At 45.8% G+C, this 16070-nt stretch overlaps 1 protein-coding gene across 2 annotated transcripts in view; it reads right to left on the bottom strand.

Moving 5' to 3' along the window:
• The window catches only part of LOC119177164 (uncharacterized), a 30330-nt gene extending 18291 nt beyond the window's left edge, over positions 1-12039 (bottom strand). For both annotated transcript variants that reach the window (XM_075878225.1, XM_037428564.2), the window contains exons 1-2: positions 11893-12039; positions 957-2521 (exon numbers count right to left, since the gene is read on the bottom strand). Coding sequence is in view for 1 of the 2 variants with exons in the window: in XM_037428564.2 (XP_037284461.2) it covers positions 957-2507 (1551 nt within the window). In the remaining variant the exon portion in view is untranslated. The remainder of the gene's footprint in view (positions 1-956; positions 2522-11892) is intronic.
• Between the last annotated feature and the right edge of the window lie 4031 nt (positions 12040-16070).

The raw sequence follows: 16070 nt of genomic DNA, 5'->3' as shown, positions 1-16070 counted from the left end.
CGACCTTGTCTGGCACTTCAAATCAGAAAGTTATACCTTGAAAAAAACGTGGCTAATTCATCTTATTTAGGAATCGGTATAACACGGGAGCGAAACGTGTCCTTGCAGAGGTAGCGGAGCGTTCATTGTTTGAATGCCGCAGTAACAAATTGCAATGTCACGCGAAGAATGGTAAGCAGCTCTAAACTTGAAGCGCACACCTCAAGCAGAAAGCACGCAAGAAATGAGCATAGACAGCACGAGCGCGGACTAACTACTGTCCAAGCTCGACACTTAAAGCACGCTGCCCAAACAAAGAGACTCAAGAAATGAAAGCACAGGTACACACAGGAAGAGCGCGAACAACTCGCGCAACTCTTACTATTTTGTGTGTGAGCAGCGCGTTCCTTTCGTAAACGTGGCACAAAAAAAAAAACAATAGCTACAGTGTCAATTTTTATGAAAGGGAACACGGGAGCACGTGGCCTGCGGACTCCGGCAGTTGCTGCGCGTTCAAGTGGAAGTGAGAGCAACCACATTCGCTCTTCGCAGCATCTCCCGGCGAGCAAAACAAGCAGTGATTGATATGGAACCACTCTCAAGATTGCAACCACTGCGCCCTTCAAGGCGATTACTGGCCTCTAGCGTAATGGCCTCGAAGGGCGAGGAGTTGCAATTTTGCCAGCGGTTCTATATTATCAATGACTGCTTTCTATAATTACGTATATTGTAAGCGCATGTACCACATTTACAAATCTCGCCGCCAGTTAGCGCCGTGCGGCCCGCCAGCCACGTGCTCGCGTACTGTACAACTTGGATCATCAAGGCTGATTAAAAGCAATTTACGCGACCGCGACAAATACGTTGCAAGACCAGCCCATAATTTGATGTTCGACAAAAGTTACTCCGCCCATGCGGGAAGGTGGTGGGCGCGTTACGACATTGGATTATAAAAACTTACTTGCCGAGCCACTTACCGTAGCGTAGAACCATGCTCCATGATCTCGCAGTTGGCTGCACGAAGAAGCCAGAAGCTTGAATTGCCTGTCTCCTACTGTCAAGCCGTGCCGAAGAGTGTCGGTGACGACCCTTTCGATTGCCATATGCCGACAGGAGCCAGACATGAGTGAATAGGACAAGTGTTGTAAATTGTCATCACGAAAGGACACTCGTAGCGAGTACTCCGAGTCGAATTTACGGAGGATCCTGTTCTCGTTGTGAAGCTGAGGAGGGAGCAAAAGCACTTTGGATGGAGTGACTATGGAACGTCGAACCAAGCGCGTTCCGCTGGGCGTCTTGGGGAGGTGAAAAGCAACTCGGCAGAATTTGGCATATAGCTTCGGCAGACAGTGAATGATATCGACAACCTCGTGTTCTTCGATCGCACTGCGAATAGCAAAAAGAGCAGCCTCGAGGGCAGAACTATTATTCAGGGCAAAGCTAACCAAGTCCTCTTCGAACTGTTCCAACTTGTCGCGAGCGAGCAAAGCCATTTGAGAATATGCATCATTTCCTTGCTGTAGAACCGCACTCAAGGCGTAACAAGCGGAGAAACCAAGACGCGGCTTAACCTTCATGTTGCAACGCTTTTTAATCTGTTTCAGCTGCGAACTAATTTTGCAAGTCGTCATCGGAGAGTACTGAAAAGTTGTTTCCCGCTTGCAACGAGCCGTTAGGCAACTGATGGCTTGTCTTTCTTTCAGCTTGTTCTTAAGACTCAACTTTATGACAGAGCTTGCGCCAATCTCACAGCTCCGCATCAACCAAAAGCAAGGACATCCCAGCTGGAACACTCTGTTGAACCATGCGCTGTCGGTGCTAGCATTGGGCGTGTCCCAGTTGCCGGGATTTCTTGATCGCAGATACAACAGTGGTGTGGTAGTGAGCTGAAGGTAGATGCCTATGATCTCTTGGTTTCTCTCTACCTCGTTGACAACAACTCTAAAGATGCTGCCGTATGGTATCTCCAGCTTGAACGCACTGGAAGCTTGCCTGCATCCGTGACTGTGGTTCAACAAGAGCAGCACTTGCAGTAATCTCTCGTCATGTTTGAAAGCGCAAGAGAGCGAGTAGGCTGGAGGGCCTTCGTCACTATAAATCACGTGGCTTTGAGCGAACACGCAAAGGTCAGCAAACGTACCGAAAGCGAGATACTCCAGAGGAGTGTGCGTTTCGTACGGAGTTGTCTCGCGCCAGAAACCACGTTCGCGGTCAGGAATCAGCCACTGAAGATGTCCCTTGAACGGAACTACCTTGCCCAGAAAACACCACTGATGAGCTATGCTGGAGCATATGGAGGATAGCTCGCTATCGGAGGCTGAATGGTCCAGCAGCTTAATCGTGCACACAGCCTGGAACAGGTTCTCTTCAGAGTGCGTACTCGATTGCACCACAACATCACTCATGTGAAAACGCACTCTTTGGGATACGTTCACTGTAGTGAAGAATCGCCTATACCGCGAAATGTAGTCTTGACGCTCGCCGCCTTGATGTTTCCACATGACGAGAAAAGACAGGCGGTTTGCCATGTCTCAGGCTGCTCCTGAAACAGGGAAATAGGAATAATTTTGTAGGCATTCGCATGCGAACAGCGGCCTCTGCATAACGTGGAAGCGAGTCACACACACCGGACGTTCTAACATTTATGCAGCTATATGGAAGCCACGTTGGCGACTATCCGTGGATTGAACGTATATGTCAGCCTCTAGACTTCGCAGTTAATTTAGTAGGGCATCGGCGCTATGAACGACTCACTGATTTATGGTCGGTCATCTTTGCTTATGACAGAAAGCGAGTGCACCCGTTTCCGAGGTGGAAGCACCAGCTCCACTAGCCGTTCCGTACCCTTAAATTCCGTACCCTTAAAAACAAACGCATAAATATTATGAATCAAAGTTCAATGGTTGTCTGAAAACCTGATGGTGCCCATTTGGTACTCCTGATTTTTTTCAAGTCTAAGATTGAGTGCAACAAAAATATCGTACCAAAATGATGATCAATATGATCAACGGGGTGTCTACAGCTTAAGTAATGTGCTGTAGACGTTGGTGACACTACAACTAAGAAAAAAAGCCTCTACTTATTACGAGGACGCAGCTGAGCGCTCGTGCAGTACCAAATCATTTTCGTTCGCTCCTTTTTGCGAATATGACCAGACACACGGCACCACTTCTCAGAACTTCGTGAAAGCAACTCATCTTTATATTGCCAAGACAAATTTGGACACGCAGATATCGAATAGTGGTGGTCTGTGGCCTTTAAAACAACGGTACCCAATAGGGTACTCGGAGACTGAGAAGAATAATACTCAAATGCATAATTAAAAATGATTCAGAGCGATTAACGCATGTTCAGCAGATTGCAAATAAACCTTTTATATTCATGTTTAGTATAAAGAACAACGTTGGGCGAGTTTGTCCAAGCCTAGACAATAAGATGCAATGGCGCAATGTGAACCACCATTTTACAAACAAGGAGAGGAAGAATGAGACAGGCTATATTACAGCATTCCAAAGAACCTTTTATTTAAATAAGAATAAATAAAGCTGTAGTATTTGTCATGTCTCGGCAACGGCTATTCCTTTTGACTTAGAAATAAAAATTTCAGAAAATACTTAACTTCAAGTTTTTTGTTTAAACACAGCCACTAATATTTTGCCTACATAAGCACAATGCACATACGCTGTGTAGCCAAGTCAGTTATCGTAAACAGGGGTATTCAAAAAGTGTTGAACTAGTGACTTCATGGTGGGCCTTTGATGTCCATGAGCGTAGTCTTATTTGTGGCATGTTAATATCAGAAACTTAAGAATAGCCCATGAAGACAAGTTCCCGTTTCTTCCCAGTTGACCGTTTCTATATATTAATCACCAAATGTTACGCTCTACTAGTTTTGCGTTCAGGTACATGAATCTCGGCCCAGCGTCAAGCAGCAAGCAAATGTGCAATGTAAGAAGGAAAAAAATGTTCAGCTGTTGTCAGTTGAACTCGGGGTGATACCAGAAAGATTTCAATTCAATATTTGTTAAAAATAACACTAGCACTAGTGCTAATTTGAAGCAAGCTGAAGAGACATCATCTGTGGGTAAGAAACTCAAAATCCAGAGCCGACGAAGTGCCCTATGTAGGTTTTCCTTTTCTTTCAAGTGACCATGTGTTTTGCAATGATCGCTTTCATACATAGATAATTGCTTCGCGTCATGTGAGGATTTGAGAAAGAGTGCAGTCGAGACACGCCACCAACGGCCAGGATTACAATTGCGCTAATATGAAAATTTCGCCATAGTAGCCGTATACTATTTACCATTATCACGGAATTCATAGCCAAGTGGAACAAAAGCGGTATTATTAAGTTTATACATTCGTACAGCAAATGTGGGTCTGAATATGCAAAAACACAGATTTGGGCGCACCTCAAAGAACCGCAGGTGATTGAAATTTCCGGAGTCCTCCACTACGGCGTCTCATCATATGGTAAATTAAGGACGTCAAACCCCACATATCTATCAATCAATATGCAAAAACAAAAATAAGGGCATAATATTTCGAGCTGCCTCAGTATTGAAGCTACAATTGAGTTGCAAAAGTTAATTTATTATTGATTTAATTATTTACCGCCAGGCCGAGGAGCGCGAAAAAAAAAACGAAGTATGGAATAGGGCGGGTAAAAAAAAAACGTGAATTGACTCCCAACACATTTGTTCAATGGCGATTAGTAGAGGCCAGATTCAGAGGTGCTAAAAAAGCCAGGTTTGAGGGGTAAAAAATAGGCGGGCAATATACTGTTTCAGGCCCCCAAATCGTAAATATGGGCACAATAATCTTTAAAAAAAAGTGTGAATTTTGAGTTTAATGTGCGGGACTTGTCTCAATGACGGGGAAGCAAACAGATATGTTAAGTTTATGGCGGTACAAAGGCGCCAATGGTTTAGCATATCCAGAATTTTTTCCCCACAGAGCTTGCAGAATACGGTCTCTCCTTTTCTAGTCTAGCATAGCGAGCCAACTGTCCACCGTCGAATAAACAAGCTCCTGGGTCTCTCTTTTCGACATGGCTGAGAACGGCAACACGGGAGCAAATAGCCAGAGTAGTAATTAGTCAGAAGGGTCTCTTGCCTCGAATTCAATTGGGCTAATCGCCAAGGGCCAATTTCTTTTCTCTCTGTAGAAACTCGAGAGCGGAATAGAGAATTTCAGGCAGGCAATAGAAATGCATACGGCGCTCACAATTTCATCTGCCAAGATTTCCAATGCTACGCGGCCGGGAAAGAGACAACGCCGCTTGACTTTCATCTCACGGGCATGCGCCCTATGGGGGAGGTGACGTATACAACGAGAAATGGGCCTGCGTGTCACATAACTACGTGACACAATTATTCGAGGTGAAGTGTGCAACGTTTGCAATATATTGCCTGAATAGAAGTATTAAGGCTGACAGAAATATTAAAACATACAAACAGAATCTATGCACTATATATTTTTTTAACTCCGTATCGAGCGATATGAAAGACTAAGCTGCCTCCATTACGTTTGCATTGATGTTATTGCCGCTCTCGCATCAAGCCGGTGCCATCATTCACAACTCTTGGCTTGTTTTTGGTGCATCGTCCCTTGAAGCATTTCCAACCTTTCGCGCATAGAGGGATTCATCCCACATAAACAGGCAGTACAATACAGAGAACGTCGAAACAACAATACCACTTGCGTATAGGACCTGGAATGGGCATGTCCTACGAATGTAACCTTACGAAACTAACAGAGTTGATCCGATACTGAAAAGGCAAGGGAAGGAATTTGGCTTGTGAAGTCTACACCGGGCGAGTGGCAAAAGTTAAGCTCACCTCCTCGCATGATGCTTTCGCAGCTTTAAATGAACCAAATCCAATAAAAAATTCTAGTGGTGCAACGTTTTTTTATCGGGCACGCAACAACTTCCAGTGCCTAAGTAAAATTTCTCATGTCACCCAGTGAAGCACTGTAAGAATTACAAAAAAAGTAGAAAGAAAAGCCACATGATCTTTTTTTAATCTACATAACTTTTCCCTGATGACATTCCACGATCTCGCATTCTTTCTCCATCGTCCTGCGGCTGCACAGAAGCACCTATTGTTTCCTATGCATGCGAGCAGACGCCAGGGAGATGCCAAGCAGACGACGCGACACGGTTGAATACATGTGTAGAGTCTAAATAATCAGCCTTAATTCCTATTAGCTAAGAGGCCTTGGGTAAGGAACGCATGAGGTGGTTGCTCCCACAGATGAGATGGTTGCCCCTCGTAGAGCTCCGAAGTCTCAATTTTGCCTGGTAACATTAATACCAGTATTCAACTGTACTTGAAAGCAAAGCGAGATTAAATAGCGTTCATATAGGCACCAATTTTGAAAATAGGCATTTGTAGGCACTTATAAGAATTGAGGCACAAATGCCAAAAAAGGCATTTATAGGCAGTATAAAAGCCCTTCTTAACCTCCAATTCATGGTCATATATTAAAGTGGCGTGACAGGAACACCAGAAACAAAATAGGCATTTGCCTATAATCAGGTCTCTAGTGATTAGTGCCTCCCGAAAACGATTATTGGTAAGGATTGTGATTGCATACGTTTGCTGCGAGTGGTAGAAAAGCTTCAGGTTTCACCAAAAGGCCTGCCTACATCATAGTGGGAACCAAAGTGATGGGACGTATAGAGCGGCGACTAAATATGTTGTGAAAATCGCTACAGTGTGTATACTCTATCAAATAAGTTGAAGTGGCAAAAAAATCGATGCACCGTAAGATACGAAGGGCTGGATTTCGAGGCTGTTATGCTAGCAATGTGCAGTTCAGTCCACTTGTATATAGTTTATTCAGGACAGTAATTCGGCACATTCAAGCCAACAATCCAGTGGAATTAGCCATTGAAAATGGAAGCAGATTTTTTTTCTTAAAGCCACAAACCGAAACCGATTACTATATGTAACATAATAACATACCCTCTTCGTTTAGATGCGAATCTTTGCTTTTTTGTAATTCGTACGGTAACACGGGTTGCGCTATCAGCATTAAAAAAAATTGACGTCAGAATGGATAGCGGGTAGCGCGAGCACAGCGTTAGCCACGCGATTGCAGACATGCACGAAAATTCGTCTTCGTCTTTGCGGGTGCCCCGTGCGTTACTTATCTACGTATAGGTGGCTCAGTGCGCATCATCCAGCTGCAATGGCGACAACACGTGTTGTCTTAAAGCTTGCTTGTTTATTTACCTGCAAATTATTTTGGAAATTGGCTACTAAATGCACCCCTCCGAAATTTCAAGTAGCCAAAAAGTACCCATGGCACCAACCGAAAATTTTCGTAGCCAAACTGAGTCCTGAAGTAGCCAACTTGGGGCAAAGTAGCCATTAACTGTACAGCGCGGGGAAGGGTTGTTTTAAGAAATTGTTTAAAACAACGTGTGTGGCAGCATTATCGAACGTCGGGTAATCGCAATTCCCTGGATAGACGAAGCTGATTGTTAACAAGTACAACTTATGAACGCCCCATACATCTTAAATAATTTTGGCATGACTTTTTCGTGGAGACCGGGTTTCACCATGTAAAACAAGACATTACTGGGCGTGGGCTGGGTGCGATTTTATGGGAACCTTCTCGAACAATTGCAAATGTTTTTCTCGCGCACGAAGCGTATGGATGAGTCTGGAACTTGCGCGAGCACCGGAGAAGATAGAATGCAAAGGTGCCCCGAAAAGTAAAAAAAAAAAAAGAGTGCCGCCTGCATCTTCCCACTAGGGGAGCTCGGGTAAGTGCGTTGCCGAGTGGTGAGGGTATCGCTTGAATGTTGCTTAAATGGGTATGGTATGAAAATGCTTTATGGTTATTTCGTCTTTATTATTCTTATTATTGAATTAAGGAGAAGCGTTGCCTTCAATGTGAAGCGAAAGCCAAGTAAAGACACCCTTGACGTAATTCCGAGAGCGCGATCCAGTCGCTACGTATACGCGGTGGCCAGTCAACGGTTGTGCAGCATGACCAGTCTTTTTTACTAGCAGACGCTGCCTGCGTCGGCCTTGCGAGGCGAGAAAGGGAGAGGGGAGCGACAGTTTTGCGGCTGTCATCCTGGGTTGGCACGAGACTCGATCATGCACAGTTAGGGTGTGGACGGCGCCACCACCAACGCAGAAGCGCGACATCAGCGAGACGAAGAAATGATGCGCATTTAAAAGAAAGCCCGAACGGCTGCGTCTCTCTGCGTTAAAGGGTCCGTAAACCACCTCAGATATTGTTATTCAAACGTTTAGAGTAAACGCACGCATCGTGTGCAGAATGGCGTCGCAATCAATGATTCTACACGTGGCAGCGCTACGAGCTGCCGGTGCGCCACAAGTTCCAGAAAGCAATCTTTCCTTTAAGGGCCTGCGCGTGACGCGCCAAGCCAAGTATGTTGCGATTGGTCGAGCAAGAGCCTACGACTCTCGGTCAGTCTACAAGCAGCTGTCCGCGCCGCTTGCTGTTGTTCGTCGTGTTGCCCGCGTGCGTGTAACACGTGCGGGGCACGGCATGTCCCCGTACGGGTCCATCGCGTTGACGATCCATTGAAGGCGTGCGAACAACGCAGGGTTCATACCGGCGCGTTTACGGTAGCCATGGTTCGCTAACAAGCACGCAACTAGGAGGCAACAAACGAAGTCGATGGTTGAGGTCGCGGCAACCGGAAGTAGACGGTATTTCAAGCAGCGCGTCAGCGATATGACATATGCCACGCGAGATTGGGGGGGGGGGGGGGGGGGGGGGGCATGGGTCAACATTTTTTAAAAGCTCGCTATCTAGGGGAGTGTTGCATGGGTGGGGCGCTCGACGAGAGCGCAAAGTGGCTTGGGAGAGGTAACCAGCGGAGGGGAGCACGGGAGAGCGAAAGGAGTGAATTTCTGCACCGTTTCGAAAAATTGTGGCTCCGTGTTCGTTGTACACTCGTGCACAATCTCCCCACCACAACTTCATTTCGACCTCTGGGTGGCTTACGGGCACTTCACCAGCGGCACCGCGAGCTCCATTTCTTGTGCAAAATAATATCCGATGTGAATTTCGATGCGTTTTTCGATATTCTGCCTGATGAACGGCTCAAGCAAAGATGCGCTACTTCCAACAGTGGACGGAGAGACGTTAATGCATTCGCAGCAACCATTTTTTTTTTAGTTTCGATGGCGTGAGCACTGTTCGCCTGCGCCCTGATCCTCAACTTCTTCAAAAAAAGTAAAAAAAAAAAGAAGCGCGCCATGGCCGTGAAGGCAATAATCGCGTCGCTAAAGAAAACATCGGGCAGCGACAGCGTGTATCAAACAAACGATTCATGCAGGCTCTTTTTGACGCTTATATTTTGTTAATCTCAGACACCTCCCTTACGTAGCGTCGACAGTTTCAAGAAGCGCTCCTTCGCCAGAGCAGCTGATAAGGCGGACGCTTATCGCATCATGCCACAATCCAAGTGTGAGCATCCAATATTGTAGTACGTACTACTGTCGTTTGTAGTAGCGTGGACATGGTTCGGCCACCGCTCACACTTTTCCTTAAGTTCACCGATGCCCCGATTATTGCCGACCACTCTGAGCCGCAATCACTGTATACTCTAGGCGCTTCATTTTGGTGGGAACAGGTTAGCCCAGTAAGTAGTTAAACTTTTATAAGCTTGATTATTTGATTTCACAGCCACGTGACGGTATTATTAACGTTCTATAATTACGGTTAATTTCATGACTGAATTACCTGCAAAAGCACGGCGTGTGACAGCACACACATCTTTTGTTACACTAGAGCTACTACGTATAGTCGTCTTAAGCATTATTATGAGCCTCGACCGGTGTTCACGTTTATACTCACGTCTATACTCACAGGTATTTCAAAGCAGTGTCGATCATATACAGTTATATTTTTTAAGCCCCGCTGCGGTGGTCTAGTGGCTAAAGTACTCTGCTACTGACCCGCAGATCATGGGATCGAATTCCGGCTGCGGCGGCTTCATTTCCGATGGAGGCGGAAGTGCTGTAGGCCCATGTGCTCAAATTTTGGTGCACGTTAAAGAACCCCAGGTGGCAGAAATTTCCGGAGCCTTCCACTACAGCGTCTCTCATAATCACAGTGGTTTTTGGGACGTTTAACCCCAGATATCAATCAATCAATATTTATTAATTATTGGCGTCAATTACGTTGGAGAAGTCTTCCAGGGAATTTCTTGATTATATCTTATGCTTTCATCTCTTCCAATTAAAATTACTTAACTTATTTGAAAGCAGTCAGAACTCTTTTTCGAAGAAACTATGTCAAATGGAACCAAGAAGAGCACTGATTATACGAGATATTGATGGTAAAGAGCATCGACATCATGGTCGAAGAAGCTAATTATAGCCTGCCAGATTCGCGAGTCGACTCATGCAGACTGAGATCGAACCGTGTGTCTGGGTGAGTAATGTTTTGGTGCGCGAGTCTGAGTTAGTCCGGCTGAAGGAAATTTTCGTGAGTGTGGGTCTAATGCTCGTAATATACTTCATGAGTGAATGAGTGAGCTCCGCAAGTTTTGCCGACCTATGGACTAGACTTAAAGCTCTCAGTTAAATCGAACTGAATACCGAGTCTCGGCACAGCCTTTTGCGTTTCTATGGGATAAAACTTCCGAAAGTTCAAACGCGTTGGTATTCAAAATGATTAATTCAAACTGTGGGAGCCCCCTGGCTTTCCTCGCTCCTCGCGGAAGTCGACATGGAATGATTACAATGTGTTGCAAAAGCAAATCAAATTGACTTGAGATCCAGACAACGAAACGGCAATTCACAGCAGATGATAATTCGGACACTACGCTGGAGCTCTTGGTGAAGCTGCAAATTATGCAGCTTGGTCAAGCTGCATGGTCAAGCTGCAGACGATTTGTGACGGAAGAAACGCAAGTGAACGCAAAATTGCGATTAATTCTAATGAGTATTACGTTCAACCGTAATGTAAATAAACGTGTTTTAGGGCATAAATAGCGTCTCGTATTTCGACATGAAGGCTTACTACTCGCATATATGTATGTCTGCTTTGTTCTGGCGTATCTGATCCCTTCTGTTCGCTGGTATAGAGCTTGATGAACGTAATTTATGAAATCAACTGTCACAAACGTGTATAGCTCGCGATAACGAGTCAAGAGGCGCCTTTCTTTAGTTCTGTCCGTGCAGTGTGGCGCGATATCTATTCATTCTACCACCCACCCACTAATTCGAACTCTGCTTAACTACGACCACTTTATAGTCCCCTTCGGATTCAAATTAACGAGCTTTTATTGTAGTACTATAACCAAGAGGTCGAAGACTGTATGCACGAGTGCGCAGTATTAATTTCGAATCAGTCTGCTTTCACTACGACCACCGGGAGCAGCACACACGCCCTGGTTGTTATGCACGGCAAACCCTGTCGCGAATTATCAGAAATAGGAAGGCCACAGTTAAATGTGAAATCAGTGCCAAGACGAAGAATGAGGGGGGAAACACATGTCACCGATTATAACCCTTGGATGTTTACCGGGCCTCGTTGACACTTCACTACGGAGGCAAAATGAAAGGGTGGGGTGCAGCACGGTACGCAATTCTCGGCACATGTTCCTTGTTCTGTCAGAGGCAACTCATAGCACCGCGAGAAGACTGATGCACCGATCCTTGAAATGTGCCTAAACTTAATGCAGCGACCAAGCGTACCATTAACGGGTGCATTTCAGTCGCATCGTACTCCTTTTACGTATAGACAACGCCCACACATCGAAATCTGCACCTTGGACAGTGAACTGAATTAACGTTACCCATATGATGTTCATAAACACCCCCTTACGCGAAAAAGAACTGCCTTTCCGACTTTTTCACTGCCCCGACATGCGCGACCAAAAAATTCAAATCCGAAGCGGCTCGTACTTACATGTGTGGTTGCTAGTCCTTACGCCGTTGAGCGCCAAATGAAAGTCGAAAGTGGCCGGGAGAGCCAATATATACCGTCTCGATATGACGTCATTGCAACCACTGTGCTTTTCAGCACGTGGGAAAAGAATTCGCACAGATCTGGGTGCTCACCACGCATAAGATTCGTCACTCTTGCCTGGATTCCTTCTTTAATAGCGAGCGTAGCGAAAAGTGTATCCGTACCACGAAGAGCGCCTTAAGAGCATCACGTGACCTGTGCAGTAACGTGAAGGATTGAGCCTCAACAGCGCTGAAAATCTCAATGAAACGGAAATCTTCAGCCTGGTGTTGCTTAATTAAGTATCGCTGTCTCGTCAATGGTTGACCCGAGTCACTGCAGGGTCAATAATCTATGCCGTGCTGCTCCGCGGTTCTCACTGTTTTTCATGCATCTCTGCATTGATATGTGGGGTTTAACGTCCCAAAACCACCATGTGATTATGAGAGACGCCGTAGTGAAGGGCTCCGGAAATTTCGACCATCTGGGGTTCTTTAACGCGCACCCAAATCTGAGCACACGGGCCTACAACATTTCCGCCTCCATCGGAAATGCAGCTGCCGCTGCCAGGATTTAATATATATATATATATATATATATATATATATATATATATATATATATATATATATATATATATATATATATATATATATATATATATATATATATATACCGGGTGTTCAAAATTAAGCTTTATGATTTTTTTAAAATTAGGCGCTCGAAGGCACGTGAGAACCACTTGTGCAAATAAGTTAAGCGGCCAGGGGGACAGAAAGTTAGATGATAATTATCGCTGTCAGCAGCCCAATTAACTAAAATTTAATAATTAACTTTTTACTGGCTGCGGTAAGTTGGCATGTTTATATTGAAAAAATGTAGGCAGTGGTGTTTGTACACAGTTTCAGTTGGAAGATTTTTTCTAGCACGCCTGTGTTCCGAGATATCCGGCTCCAAAGTTTAATTGTCTTTCGCACGATTACGCATGCAAGAGGGTGAGGGTCCGCGCAAAGCTCCTCCCTAAAGTGACGCATCTGTTGCGTGTGGTGTTTAGTGTGTGAAGAGGGTGGAAGCGTAGGCATAGGTGATAGCAATTACCCTTGCCCTCTTCGGCCGTCGAAATCAAAAATCGAAGAACGCTTGCAACCAGTGTCGTAACACGCAACTGCAGAGCCTCTAACGATAGTGGCAGATACCATGCCGAGATAATGGTGCGAGCGGAGAATCTGGATGCCAGTGCGCGTGCGTAATAATCACTAGAGAAGCATGCGTGGTCGTTGCCTGGGCTACGCGAATAGCGTGACTGCTGATGTCCGAGTACTGTAACTTTTATTGAAACAAGAGCAACAACTCCACCAATAATAACTGAAACAGTTTTATCCTTGCTAACGCATATTTCCTGCTGCTACATAAGCATATTTCGGTCATGCACAAATATCTCATCGAAACTCTTCACCTCTCAAGACGTCAATGCCCCAAAAAGTGTTCAAAATGCCTGCCTTCGGCAGCAACGCAAAGCATGAACCGCTGTCGCGTCGACTCGATGACTCGGCGCAGTACTTCTGCAGGAATACTCGCACAGGCAGATGTTATCCTGTCCTTCATGTCATTAACATCGCTGGGCTCTGTTACGTAAACTCGATCTTTAACGTAGCCCCAAAGGAAAAAGTCGAGCGGAGAAAGGTCAGGTGATCTTGGTGGCCAAAACATCGCTCCTGCGCGCCCAATCCACTGTTGTGGAAAACGTCTGTCCAACCAGTTCTTCGCCCTGGTAGAAAAATGTGGTGGTGCTCCATCGTGCTGAAACCATACTTGGCGCAGGTCATTCAGGGAAAGACTGCAGACAAGATCATCAATGACAACACCTAATATTTCTTCTGTGTACATCTTTCCGTTCAAGTTGTCCTCAAAAAAGTGAGGTCCGATGATCCTGTCCCCGAGTATGCCGCACCACACATTCACACTCCAGCGAACTTGATGCTTGTGCTGCCTCAGCCAGTGTGGGTTTTCTTGTGCCCAATAATGGGCGTTGTGAAGATTAACACTTCCATTTCGGCAAAACCGAGCTTCATCAGTCCAAATTATTCTGTGCAAAAAGTCATTTTCTTGATCAGTTTTGATGAGGCCCCAATTGCAGAAGTCAACTCGCCTTTCAAAGTCCGCCTCATTTAGGTCCTGATGAAGGTAAACGTGATATGGATGGAACTTGTGCTTTCTTAAAACATTTGTGACTGTTCCGATGCTGCGACCGCACTGATCGGCAATCTGTCGGATGCTGAGCTCTGGCATCGAGGTTACGCACGCGACAACGTCGATTTCAAAGTCTTCATCGACGATTGCCTTCCTGGTCCGTCTCGGAAGGTGGACAGAGCCTGTTGTGCAGAAGCGTCGAAACAGGTTTGTGAAAGTGGGCCTTGTTGGAAGGGGACGGTGTGGGTGGCGAGACGCGTAAAGCTCCATTGCTAACGAAGCGTTGCCATTCATTTCAGCCATTGCAAGCACCACGTCTACTTTTACTTTGGTAGAATACCTCACGCCAGAAGCAGCCATATTAGCTCGAAAGGACTCCACGTGGATTTCCTTGGTAGACCTTCAATGCAGAGACGCTGTGCTCTAACCGGAGGCACCCTAGTGCAGGACGGTCCTGCTAACGCGTTCACAAGAAGATGTCTCAGTGTGATCTAAAGTCACGAAAAAACGTCGCGAAAAATGGTCTCCTGTTATCGCGTTCATCAGGATCATGCGTAAGGCTCATGGCGCACCGCGCTGTCACATTTTGATTTCGCCGGCCGAAGAGGGCAAGGGTAATTGCTATCACCTATGCCTACGCTTCCACCCTCTTCACACACTAAACACCACACGCAACAGATGCGTCACTTTAGGGAGGAGCTTTGCGCGGACCCTCACCCTCTTGCATGCGTAATCGTGCGAAAGACAATTAAACTTTGGAGCCGGATATCTCGGAACACAGGCGTGCTAGAAAAAATCTTCCAACTGAAACTGTGTACAAACACCACTGCCTACATTTTTTCAATATAAACATGCCAACTTACCGCAGCCAGTAAAAAGTTAATTATTAAATTTTAGTTAATTGGGCTGCTGACAGCGATAATTATCATCTAACTTTCTGTCCCCCTGGCCGCTTAACTTATTTGCACAAGTGGTTCTCACGTGCCTTCGAGCGCCTAATTTTAAAAAAATCATAAAGCTTAATTTTGAACACCCGGTATATATATATATATATATATATATTGTTACGGGGAAGAAAGTATATGCGAGAAGAGAATATATTTGCGAGCAAATGCAAATGCGTACAACGCTGCTGCAGTCCACGCACGTTCCCCTCAGCACTTCGTCGACATCATTCTCAGCTACTCAGCCCATGACATTACCCGCCGGGGCGAGTCTTGGTGCGATCAATCCTTGGGGAGTGAGTAGTATGGTTTAAGTCGCAAGACGTGCACTATATCAGTAGGTACTGAAGCTGTTGCTGACGTGGTATGGAGTGGAGCAATCTCATAGGTCACGTTTGTGACCTTGCGTATGACGCGGTGAGGGACAACGTAATGGTACATGAGTTTTTCGCAGAGACCGACACGACGTGATGGTAACCACATCAAGACGAGCGACCCCGCGGAGTTCTGCACGTCGCGGTGCCGGCGATCATACGCATTTTTTTTTGTTAAGCTGCGAGACACATAAATGATCCTGGGCGACTTGGCGGGCGATGTCAGCACGGGCCAGGGCATCACTAGCATGGGCAGCCGATGAGGTGACGTCAGAATGGAGGATAGTGTCCATGGGTAAAGGCGGGTCATAACGAAACATTAGGAAAAAAGGTGAAAATCCAGCTGTATCATGACGTAAAGAGTTGTATGCAAAGGTAACGAAAGATAGGCGGATGTCCCAGACTTTGGGATCCTTGGAGACGTACATCGCTAACATTTTTGTCAAGGTACGGTTGAGGCGTTCGCTGAGGCCGTTGGTTTGTGGGTGGTACGCTGTAGTGAACTTGTGGTGGGTAGAGCAGGATCGCAGAAGCTCGTCGACTACTTTAGATAGAAGACAGTGGCCGTGGTTGGTGATCAACTGACAAGGAGCACCATGACACAGAATGATGTCATGAAGAATGAAATCGG

The sequence above is a fragment of the Rhipicephalus microplus genome, chromosome X (assembly GCF_043290135.1).
Source record: "Rhipicephalus microplus isolate Deutch F79 chromosome X, USDA_Rmic, whole genome shotgun sequence".
NCBI classification, from domain to species: Eukaryota; Metazoa; Arthropoda; class Arachnida; order Ixodida; family Ixodidae; genus Rhipicephalus; species Rhipicephalus microplus.
Note: the sequence above shows the minus strand (reverse complement) of the source record. Positions and strands in the feature narration are given on the sequence as shown.